General features: G+C 40.7%; 1 protein-coding gene across 1 annotated transcript in view; it reads right to left on the bottom strand.

The window, feature by feature from the left end:
- The window catches only part of PPM1H (protein phosphatase, Mg2+/Mn2+ dependent 1H), a 131,679-nt gene that overhangs the window by 37,790 nt on the left and 68,448 nt on the right, over positions 1-25,441 (bottom strand). The window contains exons 4-5 of the mRNA XM_054631771.2: positions 19,896-20,008; positions 4,394-4,478 (exon numbers count right to left, since the gene is read on the bottom strand). Coding sequence (XP_054487746.1) covers positions 4,394-4,478; positions 19,896-20,008 — 198 coding nt within the window. The remainder of the gene's footprint in view (positions 1-4,393; positions 4,479-19,895; positions 20,009-25,441) is intronic.

The following is a 25,441-nucleotide window of genomic DNA, read 5'->3' as shown; positions in this document are numbered from 1 at the left end:
TACCTTAAAAATCTACAGAACTTTCAAACAGATAGACATGCAGAACCATGAAATCCCCTCAAGTGATCAAACAACAACAACAAAAGATAAGTGAACTAACTACCAGAATTTCACCTTTGATGACACAATGTATCTTCCATTTTTTAATTTGTTTAGTCTCAATTTGCCGGAACCTCAGATCAGAAACACCACTCAGAGAACCTGAAATTTAACAAATAGTGTGGTGACCAAACACTTCCTGTATCCTTATGAGGTATTTTCAGACAACATTGTCATTCTGTGTTATGGAACTGGAACATTTGTCGTATTTTCTCTTTCAGAAGCTGTTAGAGCTTTTTGGCATAAATCTGGCATAGTCTTCATTGTGTGTTTTTGGTACTCTGCCATTTTATGGTGTGTTTTGTGGATGGATGCATTGCATTCAAAATTAGTTGTTTAAAATGAAGTTCACTCAAAAAAATATTAGTCATGGTTGTTTAAAAAGGGCATTTACTTCCTGCTGTGTTTCCTGGTGATTAGAAAAGCAAACATGAAATTAAGATAAACCTAGACTTACACACTAGCATGCCAGTTAATTAGGCAGCAGGAAACACTGCATGTATCTTATCTGCAACTCAGTAAGGCCTGCCACTGCCTTTTCCACTCCTTCAGTAGGCACTGCCCTGGAAAGTCGCTGGCACTAGTGATTTCACTGCATTCTGTGCTATTTTCAGATTTGCTGCTTTCCCCTACACCAGCTATTATCTTACAACTTTATACTTTTATTATATTGTGCCCTTTTCTCCAAAAGAATATTCCACTATATGGGACTACTGCTCAAAACAGCATGCACAGCCCAGCGCACCCAGAAGTTTTGCAGATAACTCAGCCATTATCATAGGGACACATTTAAAACAAAGAGAGATTAAAATTAAAGGATGTGGTGGCAAAAGGAAGGAAAAGACTAGAAGCCAAGTCCATCTCTTGATTGGTCTCTCATCTTGTGAAAGGCCAGGACCCCTTCCATGGAATCACACATCTCCTTTACCACAGCATCATCCACTGTGTCAAATGGCTGAAGTAATTCTATGCTGGGTGATACAGGGAGCCAAAACTGTAAGGGAATTACATCTTGACTGACTTGCAATTGAAGTGCTGACTGGACATTTAGGAGATCTAGGTTCATTTCCTCTTCAGGCTCAGCTTCTGCAGGCATCCTTCAGCAGGTGAATATTAGTGTCACTATTATCCTCACCTGAGCAACAAAATAAGAATAGATCCCCTTTGAGCCCATGACTATCTGGGCTCATGAACCTTTGCTTGAATGGTGGCAAACACAAAGAGCACCCATAGTCACTGGCACTGGTGGCCACCCAGTCTCTGCTAGCAGTGACACCTGCACTGGTAGAAGTGGTGTAACATTTCTGGTGAACTTTAGAAGGGCTCTTTGGCTGCACATGTGAAGATGCTACAAACACCACATTGACCTCACATGACATCTTGAAAGTGTAAATTTCAGTAACTAATAGAAATACACCCATCTGCAGTACACTCAATTCACCATTCATTTTAAACACATTTTCCAAGGGAATAAGTAACAAAATCTATCCTATTTACTGTTGCAATTTAGACTATCATGACTGAAATTAATAGTCTCCTCAGAAGATGAAAGAAAAATTGCTTCTGGCTGTCACTGCCCGCACAACTGCTGAATCTACCAGAGCAGTTCCCAGTAAATACTGGATTTTTTTTTTCCTTCAAGATACACTGATTCGGGAAGTTAGGACTTTTCCCAAGAGATGTGTGGAAGTCTCCTGCTACAGAATTTGCTACACAAATTCAGAAGGAGGCGTTTGAATGCCCACCAGTGGAAGGGAAGCAACATGGTGCACTGAACCTCTGCAGAAACTGAAGGATCAAGGGAATACTGGTGCAAAGCTTTCACATTTTACAACTTAAGAAGTGCTCTCTGACTGAATGATTGATTGTCTTCTGCAATACTCTCACAAGCTGCCTGACACAGAAGTCTGTCTCTATCATATAGCCAGCCTGAAGTCTGCAGCTGGATGCTGCCCCACCACTGCCCTCCTATGGAGTGATGACCAGGCTCAGAGTGGCTTCAAAGTCAGAATGGATGGATAGATAACTTGTTCTTTTCAGGTGTCCATGCCAGAGGCCTACTGCCAAGGTAATTCTTGGATGCATGGCAATAAACTTGCCAGGACAGGCAAGTCCTTTTGCTTCCATTTGCTTCTCTCCCCTCTTAGTTACTCAATCAGTATTAGCTGAAGCACAGTTTTGTCTAAGACTAGATTGGAGGACTTCATATAAGATACTCACATGACCTGAACAACTCATTATCCCATGGACTTCTTTCCACACAGGAATTAAGGCTCAGAAAAGAGGGCCTAAAAGAACATCCCACGTGACTGAAGGAATCAACAGGCACTAAATTTAGGCAGATGGAAGCTCCTTCATTCTGACAGCACCCAAAGTGTCTGCTGCACAGGGAACAGCTTGCAGGCTGTAAATCTATACTCTCCCTTTGCTTGTACAGTAACTTCCTCATAGTGAACAGGATCTCTGCATTTACCAAGTAAAATATTAATGCTAAAGTGATTATGGATTTTCTTCCTATCGTGCAGGAAGAACATATTTGAAGCACAACATATTTGAAACAAAGAAACTCAGCTTTAACTGCAAATAAGAAAATAGACTCCAAGTAAATAACTTTCAGACAGAAAAAGAGACAAGAGATGTTGATGGTAGAAACACAGACTAATAGAACCTGGGGACAGACAAGTGATAAGAGGATTAATTGGGATCTAATTAGCAAGATAGATGCAAACTTTGGAGTGTAATGCTTATGCCAACTTTGCAAGAAGTTTGAAGTCATCTTTTTATTTTTCTTTTTTTAAACACAAGGGTAAAAATCTTACTTAGGGAATGCTGTGTTTGAAATTATCTGTAATTTTGTTTCACGGTCTTGCTGTCTTGCATGTATTCTCTTTGAACATGATACCCGTAGACCTGGCATATTTGTTACATACAGAATTAAAATAGACAAACAAAGGTAAAGGAATTTTCCACAGGAAACAGCAGAAATGCTTTTCAGATCAGCAACTGGTTTCAAATTTAAGCCAGAAAGGACATCAAAAGAGAAAACAAAAACCCTTGTAGGCAATGTTTTATCTCATATTTCCTACAGTAGTAGCAGACTCCCTAGATGCTAAAGATACCTTTTATTTTAGAGGCAAACAAATTATTTTAAATGTAACTGAATTGTAAATATTTATTAGGCCTCTTTTCCATTTGGTTCTCTGAATATGAATAGTCCCAAAGCAGTATTTCCTCTGAAATTTTCAGCTTCAAGCCAATGAATCTGACTGAAAAAAAATTAAAAGTGACAATTGAGGAAACACAATTTTTTCTTTAAAACCTTCCACCTCCGCCTTTCAAACACTGGGATTTTGTCTAGTTTCAAACCACAGTGAAAAACGAGGCTGAAATAAAAAACACCTTAAGACCTGGGAACATCGCTAGCCTTGGCCTGTCCACCTTAAGTCAGGCAAGGCTGAGAGTGACCCCACCTTGGCTGAAGCTTAAATTTCTAAAAGAAACAGAAGAAGCACAAAGGAAATCTCTCAGCCATGTTAGAAATTACGTTCTGACAAACAACTAATTGACTTCAACCATCTGATCTGTCCATTGAAGAAAACCTTAAAAAGTAACAGGATGGTTTGTATGAAAAATAACACTATACATTTTAACTTATATTCCTAAGGCAACTTATCAGCCAACACAGCTTGGTCAATAAAGCATCCCATGTGTGCCCAGCTAGTCACCCTGTCCCAGCTTTATGGGCGCTGCTACAGTAAATAAAACTAAGCTTTGATCACCCATCCTATCCTGCAGCTACTAATGTTCACTGAGATCACCTCTAAGTTGGATATCTTTCTCCTGATGGAGATACTACTGGCATACTGTTTGAGTAAATTAATTGAACTCTGCAACATCACTCACATACAATGAGCAGTCTGTGGTATTTCATACTGTCACACAGCAAGCACTGGGATGGATTGAAATACACGTGTGGCTCGTTAACTCTGTGTCTGAGTTCTCAAAATCCAACACCAGTGTGCTGCTGAAGGGTCTGCAGCTGAACAATGTACACAAGCATAGCCACGCTAATTGATGGCCTTTGCTGAAGAGGTAATACTCCTTTCATTGAGATTTGCACCACCAGGATTTTCTCCACATCTGCTGATGGCTTAAAGACATCAGTCACTGGTGTTCAGTGGACACATCATCCTTCACTGAGCCACAGCAACTCAGCAGCATTTCTCTAAGCCTTTGACATTAGTGGGCAATGCTTGTCATCAGCAGCACTTGATTTGGTCCTCAGGTCTCTTACCAGATACTGAAGTCGCTGGCGTTCAGTCTCTGGAGTGAATTCTGAAGACATTGGAATGACTTCACCATTTCGGATTATTATAGCTCTGTAAAAGTAATAAAACATCATCAGCACAGAAAAAAATAAGTAAAACCCCCCAGAAAACCACAGGGTACAGTCACACTCTTATTCTCTTCAGAATTACAGTCAAATAATGCCATTTCTTTTCTACTGAGGTTGTCAGGAGAACAGGATAATTCCTGCCCTGCATCCTTTAGGCTGGGTAACAAAGTATACTTGTATAAGCTGAGTTCATTTTAGAGCCCACAAAAACATCCAAGCAACAAAGGCAAGAGTTATTTCAATTGATGTCTACAGGGTATCTTTATTAAGTGAAATGCAGACACCCAGAGGAGATGCTGCAGAATCACTGATTGTAGAACAACTCTTTGCAGGTTTTAATAACAGTTGTGGCTGACACTGTCTAAACTACTGGCTTCAAATGACTCATCCAAGCACTTTCCAATCATTAATTGGTCATATGTCATGTCAGAACATTTCTACTCCAACATTAAATGGAAATAGCAAAGCAAATCCTATTTAGCACAAATTTAACTAGTTACCTGCTGAAAGATGGCAGGTAATGGTATGACTGTAGATTAGACAGGAGATTTCATACACAGTTCTGCAAATTGTAGAGAGAAAATTGTCTCAAACATCTGCCTGTTGCCTCTTAACAATCTGATATGCTGCACACAAAATATGGTCCAATCTTTCATTGGTGTAATGCCACTGGCTGTAAGGAGGGAAGAATTCACTTAATATTTCTACTACATTCTGCATTCATGTATTCACTCACAGAACTATGTTCCTTTATCTTTCCATTATTTAGGCAGCTCTGTAAGTAGAGCAATGCCTGGCACTTTTGATAAACTATCTATCATCCCAAAGACTTTAATACCTGCTGTGGAACTGTTTCTCAGCCATCAGTAGATTAATTCAGTGTTTGGATAAACAGCTCTCCTCTTGAACATAGACAGAATTTGGTGTAGCTAAAAGAAGTATTTGCCACTTGGATTCCAGTTTCTCTATGTTTTAAATGTTCCCATTTCTGTGATATTTTCACCCCACTGATGTCCTATGCATGAGCTAGCTTACTTCCCTTGATCATTTGATCGATTTGCTGTCATTGCCTCTATGCCAGGTGTTCTGATGCCACTGGAATGCAACCAACAAATATGGTAGGCACACAAAGACTGAAAACTTAAACTTCTAAATTCAAAACACAGGCATCTTGAGAAAACCAACTCAGGTACAAACCTGAATTTCTAAAACTAGTGTCATTGGACAGATTTCCAAGTCTTGTGGATTGGTCGTTGGACTAAAATTGCCTCCAAATTGTCATCTACTACTGCTAGTATGCAAAAGGCAGCAGCATTATCTATGAGTAAATGAACTGTTCACATTCCTGAGATTCATGTGGCAAAGAGCAGGCAGGTTCAGGATGGTACAACAATGGCAGATGTGGGAAGAAGCTCTGGCAATGATGGGAAAACAAACGGCTTTGCTTTGAAAGGGAACAAATTTACTGCTCTTGGGCTTCACTGTCTTACTGCTCTTCACTTCCTTGCAAATAATCCTGTGTAGAAATTAGAGGTGGCAAGAGTGCATCCTACATACTGAAGGTTCCCCCTGGCCATTAATTAAAACCAATATTGTGTACTTAGGATAGACATGGTAGTTGCATGTGCTTAATTTCCTAAAAAAATTTGTCCATAATTTTTGACACATTTTTTCCTCCTTTAGGGAATCTGAGTACAGACTTACAAAAATGCCTATCCAATCAAAAATAATAAAAGTTTGCTGAAAATTTTTCTTTTGCATTTCTGAGACAGTAATTTAAATATGAATTAAGAATTCTAACACCTCTCTTCTGCAACAACACTTTTGCTTTTATTTTTGCAGTTCCTAAGGTATTCATCTTTGAATGAGATTCATTGTCTCAGACAGTGAACATTTTATATAACTTATTAAAAAGTTATTTGATTCAGGTGGAGTAGGCCTCCACCTAAGGGGTCTGTAGGTTTAGTACAGAGTATGTACTCTGGCAATAGTCTAGACTAGACTGATGAAAGAAGCTGATCAGACTCTAAACCAAATTTTACACACTAGTTTAAGCAAGTCATAAGGGATTTTCTGATCTTTTGCTTGTCTGAAAGAGCTAATATAAAACCACACATTGATATAACTGCTAGTACATCAGGCTAATTTTCTAATTATTCTTTGCTTCCCCTTTAAGCACAATTTCACAGGAAATCCATATTTTAAAGACCACTCAGACCAGTCTGGGGTTCACCTTTTTCTTTGTGCACATTGGCATGCTTCATATATATTTTGATAGCTGTCATTCTCACTTCTGTGGGTAGAATTTGGCCCTGAGGGACTCACATCATATAAAAAGCAATTCAGAGGCGAGTGGGTCAACCTTTCACAGCTCAACTTATTTTCACCAGAATTGGCAGCCACCTGGGATGAAAAGCACAACCTAGCACACACACACAAAAAAATCTTCAGAGTGGGCGGAATTAAAGCAATACTGTTGATACGTGGTAAAAGAGAGTTTTATGTTTTTCATTAATGTTTTCAGCAGTTGGACTTTATTCAACTTGCAAGTTACAGCTGTTCATAAGAGTCAAATGATTTGATCTGAGGAATGAGACAGCTCTAGATATGAGTAAAGGGAGGGACACAGACATATACGTACAAGGCACTGGTCCAAATTCAACTGTGGTGAGCTTGTAAGCCTGTACTGGGCTCTTTACCTTTCTGCCCTAACTGCTTAGCTGTTTCACGACAGCAAAGTGTATTTCTGATGGCTCAAGTGGCAAAAAGGGACACATTTGTTGGCTGTCTCACTGAGGAGACTGGGTGAAAAAGCCTGGCCGGGGAGCCACCCTGCTCAGTAGGGTTTTCCCCTGTGATTGAAAAGGTGCCAAATAAGGCCCTAATTGGGTTTGGAGACTGACGTGCCCTTTCCATGACCTTGCAGTGACAGAGCTGCCAAGCAGCAACTGAAGGCTTTTTCCACCGAGCAACCTCCAGAGCCCTGAATTCAATAGCCCAGAGTCAATAACTGCTCACGAGGAAGGAGCCTGGCTGATGCAGCAGCTGCAAACAGCTCCAGCAACTGCTTTTAGAGACCCACTCTATATGGTCCTGCAGGACAATTAATTTTGATTTTACACTTCCTAATGGCCTAAGCAGCAACATGGTGTTACATGAGCATTACTGCTTCTGCCATGCATGAAACACTCATGTATGCAAGGAAATAGTGTTCTGAAAGCATTTAACTCCCCATGTATTGAGGATATATGAATGTATTGTTTTATGCCAGAATACAGCTGTCCCATTAAACTGTCAGAAATAACTACATAGGAAGCAAGAACTCCTTGAATAGATGCAGTTCCCAGACAGCATCTGATTTTGCCATGTTTAATAGTGACATTTTAATTTCCACCACACTGGTGAAACACATTATAGCAGAGCCACAGGGCAAGCCTGCCAAAGGCAGATGGATGATTCATGTTTGCAGAGAAACAAGTATGTCAACACTAACCAAATATTCTCTGATGACAAGGTTGCTTCAGACCCATACCAATGATTAATTTATATCACCAATGAAATAGTAATTAAAAAAACAAAAGCTTTTTTTGGCAGGATTGGAAATCAGGAGTCACAGATCTGCAGCCTCCTCAGTGCATTGCCCTTCATGCTCTGATGCCCTCTCCACACAGCATCGTCTACAGTAAGAAACTGCTCTGAAGTCTTGAGGCCACAGAGGCCAGTAAGTCACTTATTCTGATCTCTTCTAAAAACAAACTAGACTTCCCTGAGTCCTTTCCTCTCTTTTGAACGCTAACTCCTCACCCACAGGAACTACAAGCTTGTACCTGCCATTGCATTTCACGTGCTCTGCATGTCAATGAACGTATGTTCACTATCCCAGAGCTAAAGTAAACAAGAATATTTTGGAGAAAAATCTCCCCAAAACACAGCTGAAGTAGCCTAAAATGGAAGAAACAAAAATCTGATTTTGTATCTTTTCTGGCCTCTTGAGTTCTTCTGCTCCAGAGAGAAGCCAGACCGTGAATAAGTAAATGGAGAGCAAGAGATGTGCCAGTGGCTCAATGCACAAGGCAGGACTGGCAGTCATGGCAAATCCTACAGCTGTCTATGTCTCCTCAGTTACAGGCAAATGAAAAGAAACACCAGGAGCTTAAAAGGCTGCATGTGCATCTGCAGAAAACAGTGTATTTATCTTTTGGATTGACACAACTGTGTAGTCCATAACAATCACCTAAATTCACATAGAACATTAGGTATATGGGTTTTTTCTATATTCAGATTCAATACTTAGAAATTTTATTTGGTGCCTTAGTATACATTTGATTTAAAATCCATGGAGAATGAAGCAACAACAGGATAAAAATCTACCACTGCACTGTACTGCTGCTGTGATGCTCAGGGTGTAGCAACAACACTGGCTTAAGGAAAACATTGATATATCAACTGCTTTTGCATTTTTAATATGCCTAACAACTACCAGCTCTCCTTGAATCAAGCAGGATTTTGGGTTTATTTTTGTTTGTTTTTTCTTTTGTGAAAAATACAATCAGCTGAAAATTGCACAGTGCCGTTTCTGTTTCTTATGAGAAACTAACAAAGGAAACTCATACATTTCAGAGGAAGCTCTTGTTGGTTACTCTCATTTCATCATACAGACAAAGCAACACTTCAGTGAACAAGGTCAAGAGTGTAATTCCACTGCTGTCACAGGTCTATTGGGATTCTGCTGTTCAAAACAAAGAGACATCTCCAACTGTTAGGAGTATTCAGGGGACACCCTGATTCCATTACACACTTTTTCAGGCAAAAATGATTTGAAATGCAACATTAAACTGCACATTTCTACAACACAGGATAAAAATCTGGTAAAGGTGACAGAGAAAGACCATTCAGAAAACCCTTTTTGACAGTGTATATCAATTCCAAGCCACAGGGAGGCCACATCCATTTTGTCAAAAGGTGTTAAGCATGTGGATTCAGTACAGATGAAGCAGAAGTGTCTGGCCTGTCTGCAAAGGTATTAGAAATGTGTCAATGAAAAAGAAAGAGGGATTAAACTGACAGAAAGAATAAGGCAGGGTTTTATTATATTCAAAAGGGAACTAAGCAGTAGATTTTAATTAGGTGTGTCACAAGATAGCTGTGGAAAAAAGAAAGTAAATCCTAGAACTATGAAATCAGTCTATATGGGTACTTGTTTATTTTGGTAACTAAATGCATATATTTAAACAAACCAGGGAAGATCAATGCTAATGGTTGCTAAGCTTCAAACCAGTTGTGCTTTTTTATTTCTTTGCATTTTCCTAATTGCTAAGAAGTGAAAGACAATGACTATAACACAATTAAAATGAGAAATGTTTTTCTCTTCTGTAAATGGAACTTACTGCCATTATGATTACTGATGACTTTTAATACATTCAGCACTGGCACCTTGGTTTTACTTCTTCAAACTGAATTACTCTCACTTAGTCCCACCCAATCCCATTTCTCAAAGTTTCTTTAGAAACCAGGTGTACAAACACCTCACTGCACTGGCAATAAGTATGGAACTGATCTCATATTCCATCCCATGTATTCACTAATAATGTGGAAGTATAGTGCAAAGCCTTTAAACTATTTCCTTAATTTTATGAATTAAGGCAGGCTGGGGATAGTGGAACAAACTATTATATAACATTCAGCTGGCAATAAAACAGGCTCCAGTGATGACATATCCATCACCATAAAACTCAGGTGGAAGCAGCAACCCTCAGCAATACCAGTGGAAAAAATTCACTATTTTATTACACTGGGAGAAGACTCTGTGCCTCCCACATGTAATACTTAAGGTAATGCCTCAACTCTTACTTGGCATCACTATCAAGAAGAAAACAATCCACAAAGCAGGGAAGGAGGAGAGCCAGTGAAAATGGTCTCTTATCCTCATTTTCTATTTACTGACACTCAACAGTTGTGCCACCCTGATTTCTTTGTATTTTTGAGCACAAACATGAGCCTGTTCACAGAAATGTTGTGACAGGATAGAAACACTGGATCATTTTTCTTTCAGCCAAACAAAGTCAACGCTAAGCGGGAGTAGACTCAGTCTGCTTGTGGCTCTTCCCATGACAATGTAGTTTCATGTTACGTTGTGGATTATAGCAGGCTGCTCAGACACTTTCATTCATCACTTGGGGGAACTTCAGCTCCCTCAAGCCAAAAAAAGGTGTGAGAACTTGCCTTGGTGAAGTATTGCAAAAGTAATTTCCTACAGGAGCGTGCTCTGGCATTTCCTGCCAGAACAATGAAGATCACTCCCAAACTTCTGCTAAGGCTTTTTGCAGACTGCCAGCCACCCCAGCTGCTCCAAGGGTTAGTATCTCAGCAGTGCAACTGCCAAGCACAGCCCTTTCTCCACCGGGACTCTGACTGGGCATTCCCAAGAATTTCCTTCAAGGTCCTTTCTTCATGCCTTTGCCACAGCATGGAGCCAAGCATGCCATACCTCTCCTGTGGCAAGATGAGAACTTCCTCCTGCCTTTGAAAAGAAGCGGACAAAGATGTAATCCAGACCCTGAAAACCCCCCTGAAAGTTGTCTTTCAGAGGCACTTGCAAGCACATGAGCTGTTCCTGTACACACACATGCAGAGCTTTACGCTGTTTCCAATTACCTGACTCATTCATATTTATATTTCTAGTGCTTACTTAGTGATTCCTTTGGAGAAGGCCTCTAGACACAACGAGGCTGCTGAAACACTCTAAAGCCACTATGCTGGTGGTCTGATTTTACTGAATTAATTGCATTATTTTTAATACAGCACCACAAATAGGCAAATAGAAACTGTTTCTGTAAGCAGACTAACACAGATTTCCATGGAAGGGCTTACTTCTCATGTTCAGTAGCACCTGAGTCAGTCAGGATTTTTCTTACTGCCACCAAGAATAACAGAAATCAGAATTTTTAGAACTGATCTGCTATTCCATCTCATATATTCACAACAACTTAGTAAGCAGCAGTTAAAAGGATTTTCTATTGTTGGCAGTCTGCCCTATATTGCATCTAACAATGAGAAGCACCTGGCTGTCACCGACAATGGAACTAAATTACCTCAGTTGTTTCTGCATCACTACTCTACAGTTTAAAATTAAATGTAATGCTGAGCTTGCAGGCTGTCCACAGAGGAAATAGCTTGGAGAAGACACGCTGCTCCATCATTTTTGACCCCTGGAGCAGTATGCTTCTAGTTGTCAGTGCCTCTTCAGTGGGCTGCAGCTCCACTCCCATGAGACTCTACTGTGAGTGAATTCCCTGCTCTCCTTTAGGTCCTCAAGTATGTTGCTTGGCTGATGAAACCAAAGCATGGAGCAATTATTAGCAGTTCACTTTATTAACTGTGTTTTATTTTAGGGCTAATTATATATTTTTTGTTATGCCCACCCTCCCACTAATGTGATGGCACTGGCTGTCTGTATGCAATGTTCTTGTTTAATTAACCAGGAAAGTAAATTTTGCTATTGAACAAGTAGTGACTTTGTAAATTTACCTATACACTTCTAGTAATGTCTACTCCAGCTCCAGTAGTACTAACCCAAATGTGAATGAACTAAACTAAAACGCTGTGTAATTAATTACTTTCCTGATGGTTTATATCTCAACACATCAATCTTTCAGAAAGGGCTTCAGCTGGCAGCTAGAAAGCTATTACAAACCAGTTTATAGTGACACTGCTAGCACACAAAACCTGCCCACCGTGGGCTCCAATACCCTTGGGCTGGGGATTTACTGCTCTCTTAGGATTCATTTTGCCCCGATGACTTCAGTGTATTCTTCATCTGAACAGAGCTAAGTACAAGGTTGCACTGATGACGGACCACCACGTTTCTGTATCATGGCTGAACAACATGCCACCAATTACTCAGGCCATGCCAGGGAAATGAACACAGAAATGCAGTCACATCTCTGTGGCCAGCTCTGAGCCTCAGGACCAGTATCTGTGGAATCAAAGTCTTTTTCCCTACTGTCCAGGATATCACATTCATCTCCAAGACAAGTTACTATGGCAACTAAACCTGGGCTTAGTGGATGAAGGCATTGCTGTGCAAGTCAGTGTTTATTTTGCCAGTAATATGGCTGGGGTATGGCTGTCCATGTAAGATGGAAGTAACAAGGATTTTTTATCTCTCTGCTCTTCACTGTCTTTCCATTGACAAAAAGAATGACTTTAGCACCTAAAGGCATATCTACTTTGATCTCAGCTTTTCTGCTTAACTCGATACCAGTTGCAGGATGATATTGGAAAAAGCTGGACTGAGATGTAAAAGCAAAGATTGCAACTCACACTCTCTGCTCACTCCTCATGGGTGAATTTTTACCAAAGCCCAGCTTCATTCACCCACACAGAAGTGACCAGAGCCGCCACCAAAAGTCGCAGGAGCACGGATCAAGCAGCACTGCATAGCTGCTGCTGAGACTGAACAGCCTGGGCTGCCTGCAGTTTGTTGAATTCAGGTGACCTGAAAAGCTTTTCAACATAGTAAGGACCACAGCAGACTCTGAAACACACCAAGCAAGCCTTGGGTGCTCCCTCTGCTCCTCCTCCCTCAGTACAGATGGGAGCTAGAGAACCAAGGTACTCAGTCTGCTTTTCATGCCTTGGTCCTGGCCCTGCAACACTGCAGTGAAGAACTTGCATGTCTCTGTGGTCAGCTACAAAGGCACAGATTTAAAAGACAGTTTGTTTGGAGTTTGCTGGAGATTTTTTCTTTCTTTTTATTTTTAAAGGCTGAAAACCCATGAGAATTAAAGTTAATAAAATTCTTTATTTCTGGAAACCAATACCAATGAACCGTGGCTTGACAGTTTACTGGTATTACTTGAATAGCCAAAAATTTTCTTCCTCATTATCTGGAACATAGGATAATGCCTGTGTGATAAGGATCAAAGATTTAACTGAATGTACCCCTCTCTGAAAATGTTTACAATGGCTTCAATACCTTGCTAATTGCCATAGGTATTGCTAAGGCATATGCTCTCCCAGGAAAAACAAGAGCTTGGAAAAGAAGTTGGACATTTGTTTTGTCTTCAAAGCCTGCAAACATTTACTACCAAATTAATAATTTCTGCCAAGTCAGTGCTAGATATGACATGCCAGTAACCTGGAACTTGTCATTCACTGGATAACTAGAAAATGCTCTTCCATAGCACTGTCCTTTGAGTGAAATGACTTCTTTCTGATCCAACACCTTCTCTTCACACCTCACCTTAAGTGTTTCTTGAAGCGCCTTCAAAAGCTTTACCCAGCACAAAATCCTGCAGTACCTGAGGCTGCTGTTATTCCAATGTATCTTGTGCTCCTGCTTCTCCCTGGAAGGAGACCAGGCAGGAAAAGGAGAGAAGGGTTTCCTGCAGGCCTGCAGATCATGCTTCTAACAAAAAGAGGCAGGAGGAACAGAGAGAGAGGACACGGCCATGGGTCCTGAACATGGCTAATCTTTTCCAATATTTTTGGCTAGTCAGGATCTGACCTCTCCACCTATCAAACTGCAGGGAAGGAGAATGTACATGGCAGAGACTTGTCTTGCTTTGAATTCAGTCTCTCCTCACTATACAGACCTGTAAGCAAACCAGACTTCTGTTATCTGTTGCCCTGAAATGATCAAACATTTTTTATTTTCAACTGATTCTGTCAGAGAACTAATAATAACCTATAGGGGGATGTACCATAGATTGGACAAACTGCAGTCCATAAGTGTTGCTCTTGCCTATGGGAGGGCATCTTCTGAGAATTTGGAGGAATGAGAACTTCAGAGAATGAAGAGAAAGCCCTACCAATTGCATGGCCCCAGTGTGTTGTTCAGTCTTGCAACTTTCTCTGCCCCTTCTTTAGGAGAAAACAGGAAAAAGAATGCTTTTCAAAATACTGCAGACTGGAGAAGCTTAGTAACTAAGTTAGTCTTTCCTCTAGAGACCTCTAAGTCTCTAGTATGAAGCACAGTTATTGTTCATGCAGACACAGATATAAGGAGACAGAGAAGGCTTAGGCCTGAGACTACTCACAGGAAACTGGGAAAATACACACCATTTCGATTAGAAGATGAGTAGTTACAAAAACCAGAAAAATAAAGCTTCCTAGACAGTAAACCAAGGACTAAAGTAAACTAATTTTATAACAGCAATGTATTAGAACACTTTTTAGTTTTCATCCTTACAGTGTTAGCACTTCTGGCAAAAACGACCCTGCTGGACTGCCTTGAGGAAGAGGTCAGATACCATGAACCACAAAAATGGCTCAGAATCATCAATTCTGACTTCTCAGAAATTCTATTTAAGCTACACTGCCAGTCAGCAGATATGTGGCTGTTTCCATGCCACTCTCATTTACTTCATAAAAGCAAATTAAACCCCAAATCTGACTTCCTATAATGAGAACTAACCATGAGGGAAGCAGCTGACAAGCACCATGACAAAGAGGAAGTATAAATGTAGTAAGCTTCAACACAAGCAGAAAATCCAAAAAGAATTGAAATGGTAAACAAATTCAATTTTCAATTCACTATTTTATTACACTGGGAGAAGACTCTTATGAACACACTCTCCCACACCTGGTCTCTTGAAGTACCAATGAAGTTACTTCACCTGCACCCACACAAAACCATCACAAAAATATTCACTCAATGAGCTCCCACCATTTAATAAGCCAAAATGCCTTAGCCGTAATTTTACACATGGGAAAAGGAGGAGAAAATCTATTCTGGACATGAGGAGGTATGTTCAAGTAGAGTGTGAATATGCCCTGAAAACATAAATCCTGGGGAGCAAAAGCAAGGAGGCAAAAAGATGATAATAAAGAGCTGATGAAGCAAAGCAAAAAATTCAGTGACCCTGCAAGTCTCTGAAGCCTTTGAAACATCAGGCTCTTTGCTTTCATGCCATGTTCTGCCAATAAATCAGGAAAGCCCAAGAACCCATTTGCAGATTTAGTGAGGGTTTCAGGGTGTATGGAAAAGTCAAATCAACTTGTGATGTTCTGCTTCTTGTATAATGATAAAGGCACAGCTTCCCTACGTGGCTCCAAGCACAGCACAAAACGGAAGTGCCTGCAGTCTCCTAGCAGGCACTTCCAGACAACACAAAAGCCAGAACAATGCCTGTGCCAAACGTGGTTAATATGATCATATTGCATTACAGTCACTGCAGTGATATTGGACAAATGTTATGTTGCATGAGGCTATACAATAATTGGGCAGTAATCAGTAAAAACATTAAGTCCCTGCTTAACAACTGCTTCATCAGTAGCTATAAAACAACATCCTAATAAAGAGCATAAAACTAAAAAGAACTGAGATTAACAAGGCGTGCCATGGCAGTTTAGACGTAAAAGTCACTTTAGCAATATAGAATTGAACAACACTGTTTAAAACCATGACCAGAGAAGATTTGCTACTCCATATTTTAAAAAGAAAATAAATAAAAAGCAGCTATTCCAATGGCCTAGTTTTCATAGCAAATATGTCATGCTGGTAAGCAAAACACAGTGCCTCGATGCTCACCAAAAAAAGCACTATATATTGGATAGCTGACTATAGCACTATCAGTCCCTAATCAGATAACCCTGCATGGACAATGCTAATCACTGAAAAGATGAAAGAGAATGAAAGAAACATTAGAAAAAGCTTTGGCCGATATTCAGATATGAATTTTGACTGTAAAAGTAGGTATATTTATGGCAGAGTCCAAGAATGATCAGACAAGCCATTAGAGAATGAAAGCAGTTCCTTCCAAGTTGTTTTTATCAGGCTCTGAATACATCACCTCATTTTTAGTAGGGTTCTGGTATCATGTGCAGTTAACATGTAATTATTACAGAACTGTGATTGCATCGTTAGCAGAAGTTTAATTATATCATTGACATTAGTGATGCCATAACATCAAGCTCAATAATAGTTCATAACAAAACCTACAATTAGCACAATTTTTCCTCCCTTTTACACCAACCAAAAGTGTTCAGCTTGGAGAAGCCTAATAGTCCATACAGAAGTGAGCTAGGGCTGAACCTGAAAGGATTGCTGGCTGGTAATTTAGTAATATGGTAATTAAAGTCTTTTCATGATGTAATTACACATCAACTACAAAAGGACAGCTGCTATACAACACTGCCAGGGTACGTGGCATGAAATGATTAGATTTGAGAAGCTTTGGTGGATAAACTGAATACCACAGACATAAGTCTGAGGTATAGCTGGCACCACACAGTACATTATTATTCAAGTCTCACACTTAACGTGTCCTTAGTCTCATTGTGATAGTAACAGTTTGTTGCACATACCTTGGTCCTCTGACAGCAGAAGCTGTTCAAAACCCCACTTTAAAAGCTTCTGCTGTTTTGAAGTTCCCTGAAATTATAAAGCCTAACCTTTGGTTAGGTTTGCATGAACCCAAAATGTTTATTTCCCACACAAAACCTTCTGTCACGGATTCCTATCTGTGGGAAACTTGATTTATTTGCAGGCTTTTTCCAGTGGGGTAGCAGAGAGGGAAGAAGGAGAATGAGGAGAGGGGAAAGGCACAAATGAGTAGGTGAACTCAGAGAAACAAAAAACTAAGGATTTCATCATCTAGTTCCAACAGCAACAAGATGAAGTCCCCTGTTTGAGAGAAGAAGCAAATCCACCCTTCTTCTCGAGAGCAGATAACCATTTCTTGAAGTAGTTTCCTTACTGTACTTCTCAATGCCCTCCCTTTTATCTGTAGAAACAATGAAGTTGAGTATACGAGGCATGAGACAGCAAAAAGAAACTTATTTTTCCCAACTAACACAAGAAAAATTTCTTGACTACATAGCTGGGCTCTTCAAAATACAGGAATGCACTGTGCACTGTGGCAGGGGGCAGACGACCTCAGAGTGGCTTGTCTAGTCCTAAAATGTCGTTTTTGTCATGACAACAACCCAGAAGTTTTGCAACAGCTGTTTTTTTTCCCTGTAAGTGGGAAAGAAGGGATTTGGTGGAAGAGAGACCCAAACCAACTGATCTACACTTTAAAGTTTTAAAATTTCTTTTGAGCAAGGAAAGTCTAGGAATGGACTTAGCTGAAAATGAAACATTTTGAAACAATTCTCCTCAGCATACCAGAGACTTTCTGTGAGATCCATTTGGGAAGTGCAAAACCAAACTATTTTGAATCTGGAGGGACTTTACTACCAACAAGATGTTAGGAACGAGAATTTGAATCCTGGTTCAAACAACACCCAATCTTCCTGATGGTTTCCTTTTTGTTTCTTGCCCTCCTTCTTTTTCTGAACAGATGTTCTGGGTAGACTTAGTGAACATGCAAAACTTCTTGAAGACTTAGTATGTTTAACTACAGTGACACCAATACTCTGGCACCAACTCCAGATCACCGCCAACAGCAGTGTCTTGTACTTGGGTATCAGAGGCTGCAGTGGAGCTGAGGCTGCTCTCACGGAGCACAGAAGGAATCCTGAGGGAACTGGAAGCAGCCAATTCCAGTCATTTAAGAACAAAGATCTTGGCTACTTAGATGTAAGTCCTGCATGCCCAGTTTTACACAGAACACTTTTAAGAGAGAGCCAACTCAGAGAAAGAGGCTCAACTGTACTTGAAGTGCAATAGCACAGGAAAACATGATTATTTCTCATTTAATGGCAGAAGAAATATAATGTATTTCAGCTAGTAGCTCTGCTGACCAGATAGGTGATCACCTCAAACATGTTTGCAGCTACCCTGTAAAGACTCACTTGACATTTGATACAAAAAGGAGATTCAAATATGACACTTGTCAATAGAAACTGAGTGAACAACTTGCAACACATACAGCAAATTTAACATCTTAAAAACAATCACCAACATGAAAAGAACAGGAATTTTATGCACAAAGGATTTATCTGCCTTCCTACACAGTGTAAAGCAGAAAGAGGCAATAAAAAATCTTAGGTTTAAACTACAAAACCCTTGAGTGTCGTCTCTGTAAGTATGTGGGTGTACACACTACAAACATGAACTGTGTATGCACAAACCTTAAACACAAACATAGCAGTCTTCACCTAAAGACTGATGCCTTAAGTTTTAGCTTTCATATTTTTCAGATTCTGAACTGCATTAGTATGTAACTCTGAATTTCATATAAAGTGTTAGCAAGTTCTCTTCACAGTTTAGTTAGACAAAACAATCTTTTTCCAGCCTGAGAACCAAGGATACCATTAAAGTTTCAGCCCCAAAAAGTGTAAACAACAGTGAATTGAGGAGAGCAAACTGGGAGGATGGGACTTCATAACCTGAAGCTGCAATTGGACAATTAACCCCAATTTGTAAATGGACCAAAACTTAAAGTGTGAAAAATCATGACCAGTCATCCATCTTGGGTGGAGCCACAGCCAGGCTTTTGTACTGCCCAAGGTGTATCCTTTAAAGGCCTTTTAATAAATACCTACTTTACTCCTTTAACACTGTCTACCCTCTGTTCCAGGTAGCCTCTTTAGGCATCAAGACAACATGGCTCAATACCCTTGCAGATGTTAATTACTCAGCTATTAATGAACAGAATACATGAGCAATTAGTATCGCATGTGAACTCTTCTCCCTGCCCTGTTTATGCAGTGCACTGCCAAAAGAAACATGTGAAGTCTGAAGTCTTGCAAGAAGAGCCTCATTATCTCTCTCCAATGGTGGTAAGGGCAGGTTAGAGAGGGGAAAAGAATGCAAGTGAGAGATTTCCAGTATGCTCCTATCTTTAGCAACATCAGAAAACAAAGAAAATGCTCCTTATCATGATTCTTCAAGAACCCAACTTCAAAATAAAGTAAAGCAACAGCTCCTAAGCAGCAGCATTCGGTTCTGAGAATTGGACAAGTACTTGAGCTAGAAGAGGACAAGGCAAAAAAGTTATACTGTGATTAGCCTGTTTCCCTCTCCTCCTCCCCTGGGGCAAGAGTAGCAGCTATTTGATCACTACCTTCAATTATGTGAAAATCTGGAAGCCAAATGGCCTATCAAGACTAGGCCTGGCAACAGGAGCCAAAGGACTTCCCATGGAACAAATGTAGCCCTACCAGCTGTTCCAGATACAGTCACCTTGTCAGTGTTCAACACACAATTCTACTACACACCCAACACCTCTTCTGTTTCAATGGCGTTTTAGCACCTTTCCACTTCTCTGCAAACATCAAGTCATTCAGAAACTGCTGCAGGACCAGAAGTGCTATCAGTTTCCCTGACTGCAACCACTGCTCAAGATACTGGAATGCTATCCCTGGCACTTGCATTCACTTCTGTGAGAAGTTGTAAGTGTCCAGCCAAGAAACAGAATCTTCTTGTGATGCTGCCTGCTTTAAGGGACTCAGTAACACCAGGCCTGGGCAGTTTGGGGTGAAGGATTAGATGGGGAGACAACACACTTACCTGCTATCCCCAGCGTTTGCCACATAAAGCTTCCCCAATAAATACACCACCACCAGGGCTGTGCAGCCGCCAGAAATGTTATACACGGTCCTCTCTCGCTCTATCTGCAAATCCTGGGGGAGAAGAGAACAAGGCTTATAAAGACAGCATTGCAATTAGTGCTTGAGAAAATGAAGTCTCCTGTAGAAACCAAAAATACAATAGAGTCTTTATTAAACTGTATGTCATGCTGTCTGCCTTTTCTTGCAGCTATGAGCTAGGAGAAGAACTGAAAGTTGAGAAGTTCCTATTACTTATACAAAGATGTTTGAGGAAAATCAGGTCAGGAGACTGTAAAACATCAGGTATTAAGGAATAAACAGCACCTCTCACAGATGCAAGAGAATTTGCTACAGCAAAATCACAATGAAGGCAAAGATAAAGGAAGCTTAGCAACAGGTACCTGATGGTATAATTGGAGAGTGCTTTACATAGACAGCAGATAACTAATGAGACCCAGCTACAACATGAATAACTACCTACTTCCCAAGAGGAATGCTAGGATTGTGGGGTATACAGCTAAAAAACAACAGCAAGATGCAGTTGTGCCACAAAGCTACCCTTCAGAAACACAGGGAATGAGTGGACACTAAACTGATTCTGAGTGCAAGAAAAGAGTCCTTCTGCTTAACAGAAGTGGAGAATGCAAATTATACTTTGCACCAACAGTCAAAGTCCTGGAAAGAAAAAAACCAAACACATAAACACACACACATGTATATATATAAATACACATACAATGCACCAAGGAAGCTTGCAGAACACACAGCAAGTAAGTAAATGAGCTACTTTCATTCATACATTTTAAACAAACACTAAAGTGTATGTAAACAAATTAATTCTGCCATCTGTAGTTTAGCTTCAGGTAGTAACACACTACAAATTACCCTTCTCTCCTGTGTCCATTTCAAACTGGTCTGTTCTTATAATATTGGATTCAAATAGGGAGCATCATTTAACATCACTATTGCAAGTACTGGCAGATCTTTTCCAGCTAAACCCTGCCTACTTTTATGTGGTATTTTTAATGAATATTTGTTGGTCTGATCTATACTTCAGCCATTTTCATATCTGCACCAAGGAACAAACAGCTCAAATTGTTCATGCCTTGGGATGAAATTTGGAGCTTTATTTTAGAGCTAAATTTATCTGAAGAAAAACACTACAATAAATAAAAACTGTGACAGGTGCAAATTTGATTTGAGGGGAGGGAGCTGACGTGGTGCAGCAGCAGGGATTCTCAGCAGCACTTGGGCACTGTCCTGAGCCAGTGGGCAGAGGTGTCTGTCACAAATAACTCGCTGACTCCTCACTGGCCAATGCACACATGTCCCATTTGTGCCATGAACACAGTGCTGAGGTGCTGTCCCAGCAGGCTATCCTCAGCTGTGTGTGCAAACTACACGTGGCTGCCACAGGGACATGGGTTCTACTGCATTCACCAACTTTTTGGCGGGGGGGATGGGTGGTAAGGACCAGGAGGAAAACACCTCGAAGCTATAAATCATATCTTGCAGAACCTTTGGTCACAGACATGGGCCTGTTATAAATGCCTCTTTATCTAATCTTGCCATAGAAAAGCTGATTCTCCTCCCTATGGCTTCTGTTTTTTTTTAAAATTAAGCTGAAAAGAAAGTTCAAAGGAATCTGACATTTCTAACCATCAAAATAATTTAAACTTACAAATACTACAGATTTTCCAAGCACTGCCAGGAATTTTAAGAAACCTTCATTTCCACAGTTCAGAATATCCTCCAAGACCTTCAAACAATGTGCAATTCCTCACCTGGTTTCAGCTCTGTCATACATATACTTTGCAAGTGCTGGAATGTCTAAATTAAAATGCATTTCTTCCAATAAGCAGATTTCAGAAGCATCTATTATAGGAGAGAATATGGATAATCCTCAGGGCGTCTTTTTCAGAACATCCTTGACTTAAACTGCATCTGTGTACTGAGTTTTCTCAAATCATTGCTGTTGTTGGGTTCTCCCATCTAGAACTTCAATTTAGTACCATGACTTGTCAGAGTACATTGAGTGCTATGCATGTTTCAATATTACATACTTTGCTTGACATTTTCTTTTTCAACAGCAAGGAAAGAAGGCAAGGCTTCCTAACAGCTCAACAAGATTTGGGGGAGAAAAAGAAAGCAAAATAAAATTAAGCTCACCAATGCCACCAATTCGTTCTAATGTAGAGACATTGGTGTTTAATGAAATACATTGTAACAGTGGTGCTGGGAACTTAGTACAAACATGGGCAGAAGCCCCAAAACGCATCTAAAGCCTTTATGAGTGTAAAGGGGCTCATTCTAGACAGAGTGTATACAAAGCTTTCCTCATTTTCCAGGTAGTGTATCTTTTGTTGATGGTGGTGGTTTTGGTTTGGGTGGGGTTTGTTTGTTTGTTTAGTTTGTTATTTTTCCCGGCAGGAGCAGTTAATTTAGCCGGAGCCCTGCCATTCGTGCCGGGACACGTGCTGCAGCGGGTGGCAGCTGCTCCCAAGGGCTGCCCCAGGCCCGCTCCCCCTTCCCTGGTGCGGGATGCGGGAGGGCGAACCGCGGCCTGCAGAAGGCACCGCGACGAACCGAGCAGGTGAGGGGGAGCAGGGCGGCTTTCCACACCGGGCCCGGCAGCGGCGGGAGCGCCTTGGGCCGGGGCGAGGCCGGGGCCGGACCGCCCACAGGCCGCGGCCGCCTCCTCGGGCCCGGCGCGGACCGCTGCTGCCACCTGGCGGAGGCTGCGCGCAGCGGCACCTCCATGAGCATCGCTCGAGCCGCAGGCCAAGGCAGGGCCGGCCACGGGAACCGGGAGGGTTTGGAATGGCCGCAGAGACGGAGACCCCATGGGCTCCCTGGGCAGCCTGTTCCAGTGCCCTGCCACCCTCAGTGTGAAGAAGCGCTTCCTCCGGTGCAGGTGGAACTGTGGTTTAGTTTATGGCCATTTATCCTCATCCTGCAGCTGGGCAGCACTGAAAAGAGTCTGGCACCATCCTCTTGACACCCGCCTTTCAGATATTTATGCACATTAATGCCATCCCCTCTCAGTCTTCTCCAGACTAAACAGCGCAGCTGCCTCAACCTCTCCTCACAGAGAGATGTCCCAGTCCCTCAATCCTCTTTGCTGCTGTGAGAAACAGCTACTCATTTTTCACAGTTTTGCATTACTTATTTATCACACTGCCCTGTGCTGGACCCTCTCCAGTCTGAGGAGCCCAGAACTGGACACAGCACTTCAGGTGTGGCCTCACTAGGGCCAAGGAGAGAGGGAGCATCACCTTCCTCAACCTGCTGGCCACACTCTTCCCACCCTCTTTTCACCTGTATTTATCCTCAGAGCAGCAACCTTTCCTCCAGGATCTCAACCTTGCTATGACAGAAGGCAGCTTTACACACACAGTATTAGATATCTGGTTTAAAAAAAAGTTTCAGAAGGCATAAACATAAGATTAACTCCTTAGGATGCTTTACATCAAATGCCTGTAATTCTATTTAAACTCTCAATTCTACTGGCTATATAATGAGAGGAAACTTTCAAAAAAGTGAACTGTACAACACATGCCATTCTCTCAAGACTGTTCAATTAATTAAAATGGCACCAATCTAGAAAAAGCACCTGTCTAGATTTCATCTAAATAAAAAAAAAACTCAATAAAAAAAGAAAATCATGATACAATGAATGTAGATGTATACCTCCCAATAAATCATACAGACTAATTCTGTGCCATTTCTTCCCATTTAAAATTAAATAGGGTTCAGAGTAGAAAAGGTGCTCTCTCCTCTTAACCTTTTGTGCAAATACATACAGCATCACACATATATACAAGGCTAAATACAGGGAAAGGACAATAATTTGATGTTTCTATCCAATATGGAACTGCTCTCCTGGCTCCTTTGAACTGAATCTATAAATGCACATCTTTAAACTCAACAGATGAAAATTAGAGGATTTGACTTTTATGACACCTTCAGAACCTAAGCTTATTTATTTCCTTTTAACTGGAACAATTGTGATACTGACAATTACTGACATTTGCTGTATTTTAGACAGAGCATTAAATTATCTGAAAACACAGCACAAACTTCCTAATTCCAGTTTCAACACAAAAAATATCATTTAGATGTACTTCAAAATGGAGACAATTTAATTGCTAAATGTCTAAGTTAGGCAATGATGATCTGTGTCAGCTTTCCACAGCATTTTACTGCATGCAGCTGTTAGACAAGAACTGTCAAAAAAACCCCACATCAAATAAAGGAAAAATAATTTTTAAAAGCCTTTTGAAAGCCATGAATTGCATTTAGTTGAGACTTGAGGAAAAAACAGGGAGACCTTAACTAGAATTCAAAAGCAAGTTGGGGAAAAATATAACGGAAATGGGGGGAAAAAATGCCCTTAGGAAAAGGGGACAAAGCCATCATTGGATAAACCTGTCAGGTCAGACTCTTTAAAAAACAGTATCTTTGTCTACTTGTTGCTTTCACTCTGTTCACAAGAATCCTTTGCAGCAATTGGTGATTCAGGAAAAACCACGAAGAAGTCTGCCAGCATGTCCAGGAAACGTGAGCTTTCCTCAAGTGCCAGCTAAACTGATACACTCTGCTGGCACAAAACCCTTGTACACACTGAACATCTTGACTGCCCTGACCTAACTCAACAACATCTATCATGTTCCAGTACAAACAAGGGCTGATTAAACAATGTGCTGTGGAAGAGGCCCAAAGTCTTCATGCAAAGACTAAAAGGAGTATAAGCTAGCAGGAAGTTAAACAGAGGCAGGGGGAAGATCAAGCACTGCAAGCACAGATGAGACACAGAAATGCTGATTTTATGAATTGCTCCCTTATACAGATGAAAGAAAACACTCTTTTGCCTAAACCAAGTATAAGTGCAAAATTCCCCTCAGAGCTTAAAGTAGATACAATTTAATTATCTACTGCATTCCTTAAGCTGGCCGTTTTTATAAGATTTCCTGTAAAACTTAATGCTGAAATTACATTGCATTGGAGTAGTCATTTGTTTATCAAAGACAATGATGAAGTTCAGCCCTCTAATACAAAGCACGTGGGAATTAAGATACTTGATATGTAGCATGTGATCAAAGATGCAGTGAGGAAAATGTTCTGTTTAGAAACAGAGAGAACAGATTAGCCTGAGCTATACAAGGAATACCTGAAGACCATAACTGTAGTGAGTTATCCAGTGTTTCTGCATTTGTCATACTCTACCCACAAAAGCCCTCACAACCAGATCTCTGAACATAAGCTAAGATGGTCTTCTGTGTGAACACCTACCAGAGATGTGAAGTCAAAATAAAGCAGTGCAATAACAGCCCTGTTCACTCAGACATATTCAGGAAGGCAGCAATGGGTAACACACACGGTGCTCTCCTAAGAGAGGTAGAGAAACAGCCCTTCTCCACTCTGTTACTTTCATTGCCCAGTCCCACAAAACTCCACTTCTCATCTTACCCACACTTGGAAACAGTTTCAACAGGAGAGAATCAC

Source organism: Agelaius phoeniceus, chromosome 5, assembly GCF_051311805.1.
Source record: "Agelaius phoeniceus isolate bAgePho1 chromosome 5, bAgePho1.hap1, whole genome shotgun sequence".
NCBI classification, from domain to species: domain Eukaryota; kingdom Metazoa; phylum Chordata; class Aves; order Passeriformes; family Icteridae; genus Agelaius; species Agelaius phoeniceus.
The sequence above is the reverse complement of the archived record's forward strand: the minus strand, read 5'-3'. Positions and strand labels throughout refer to the sequence as shown.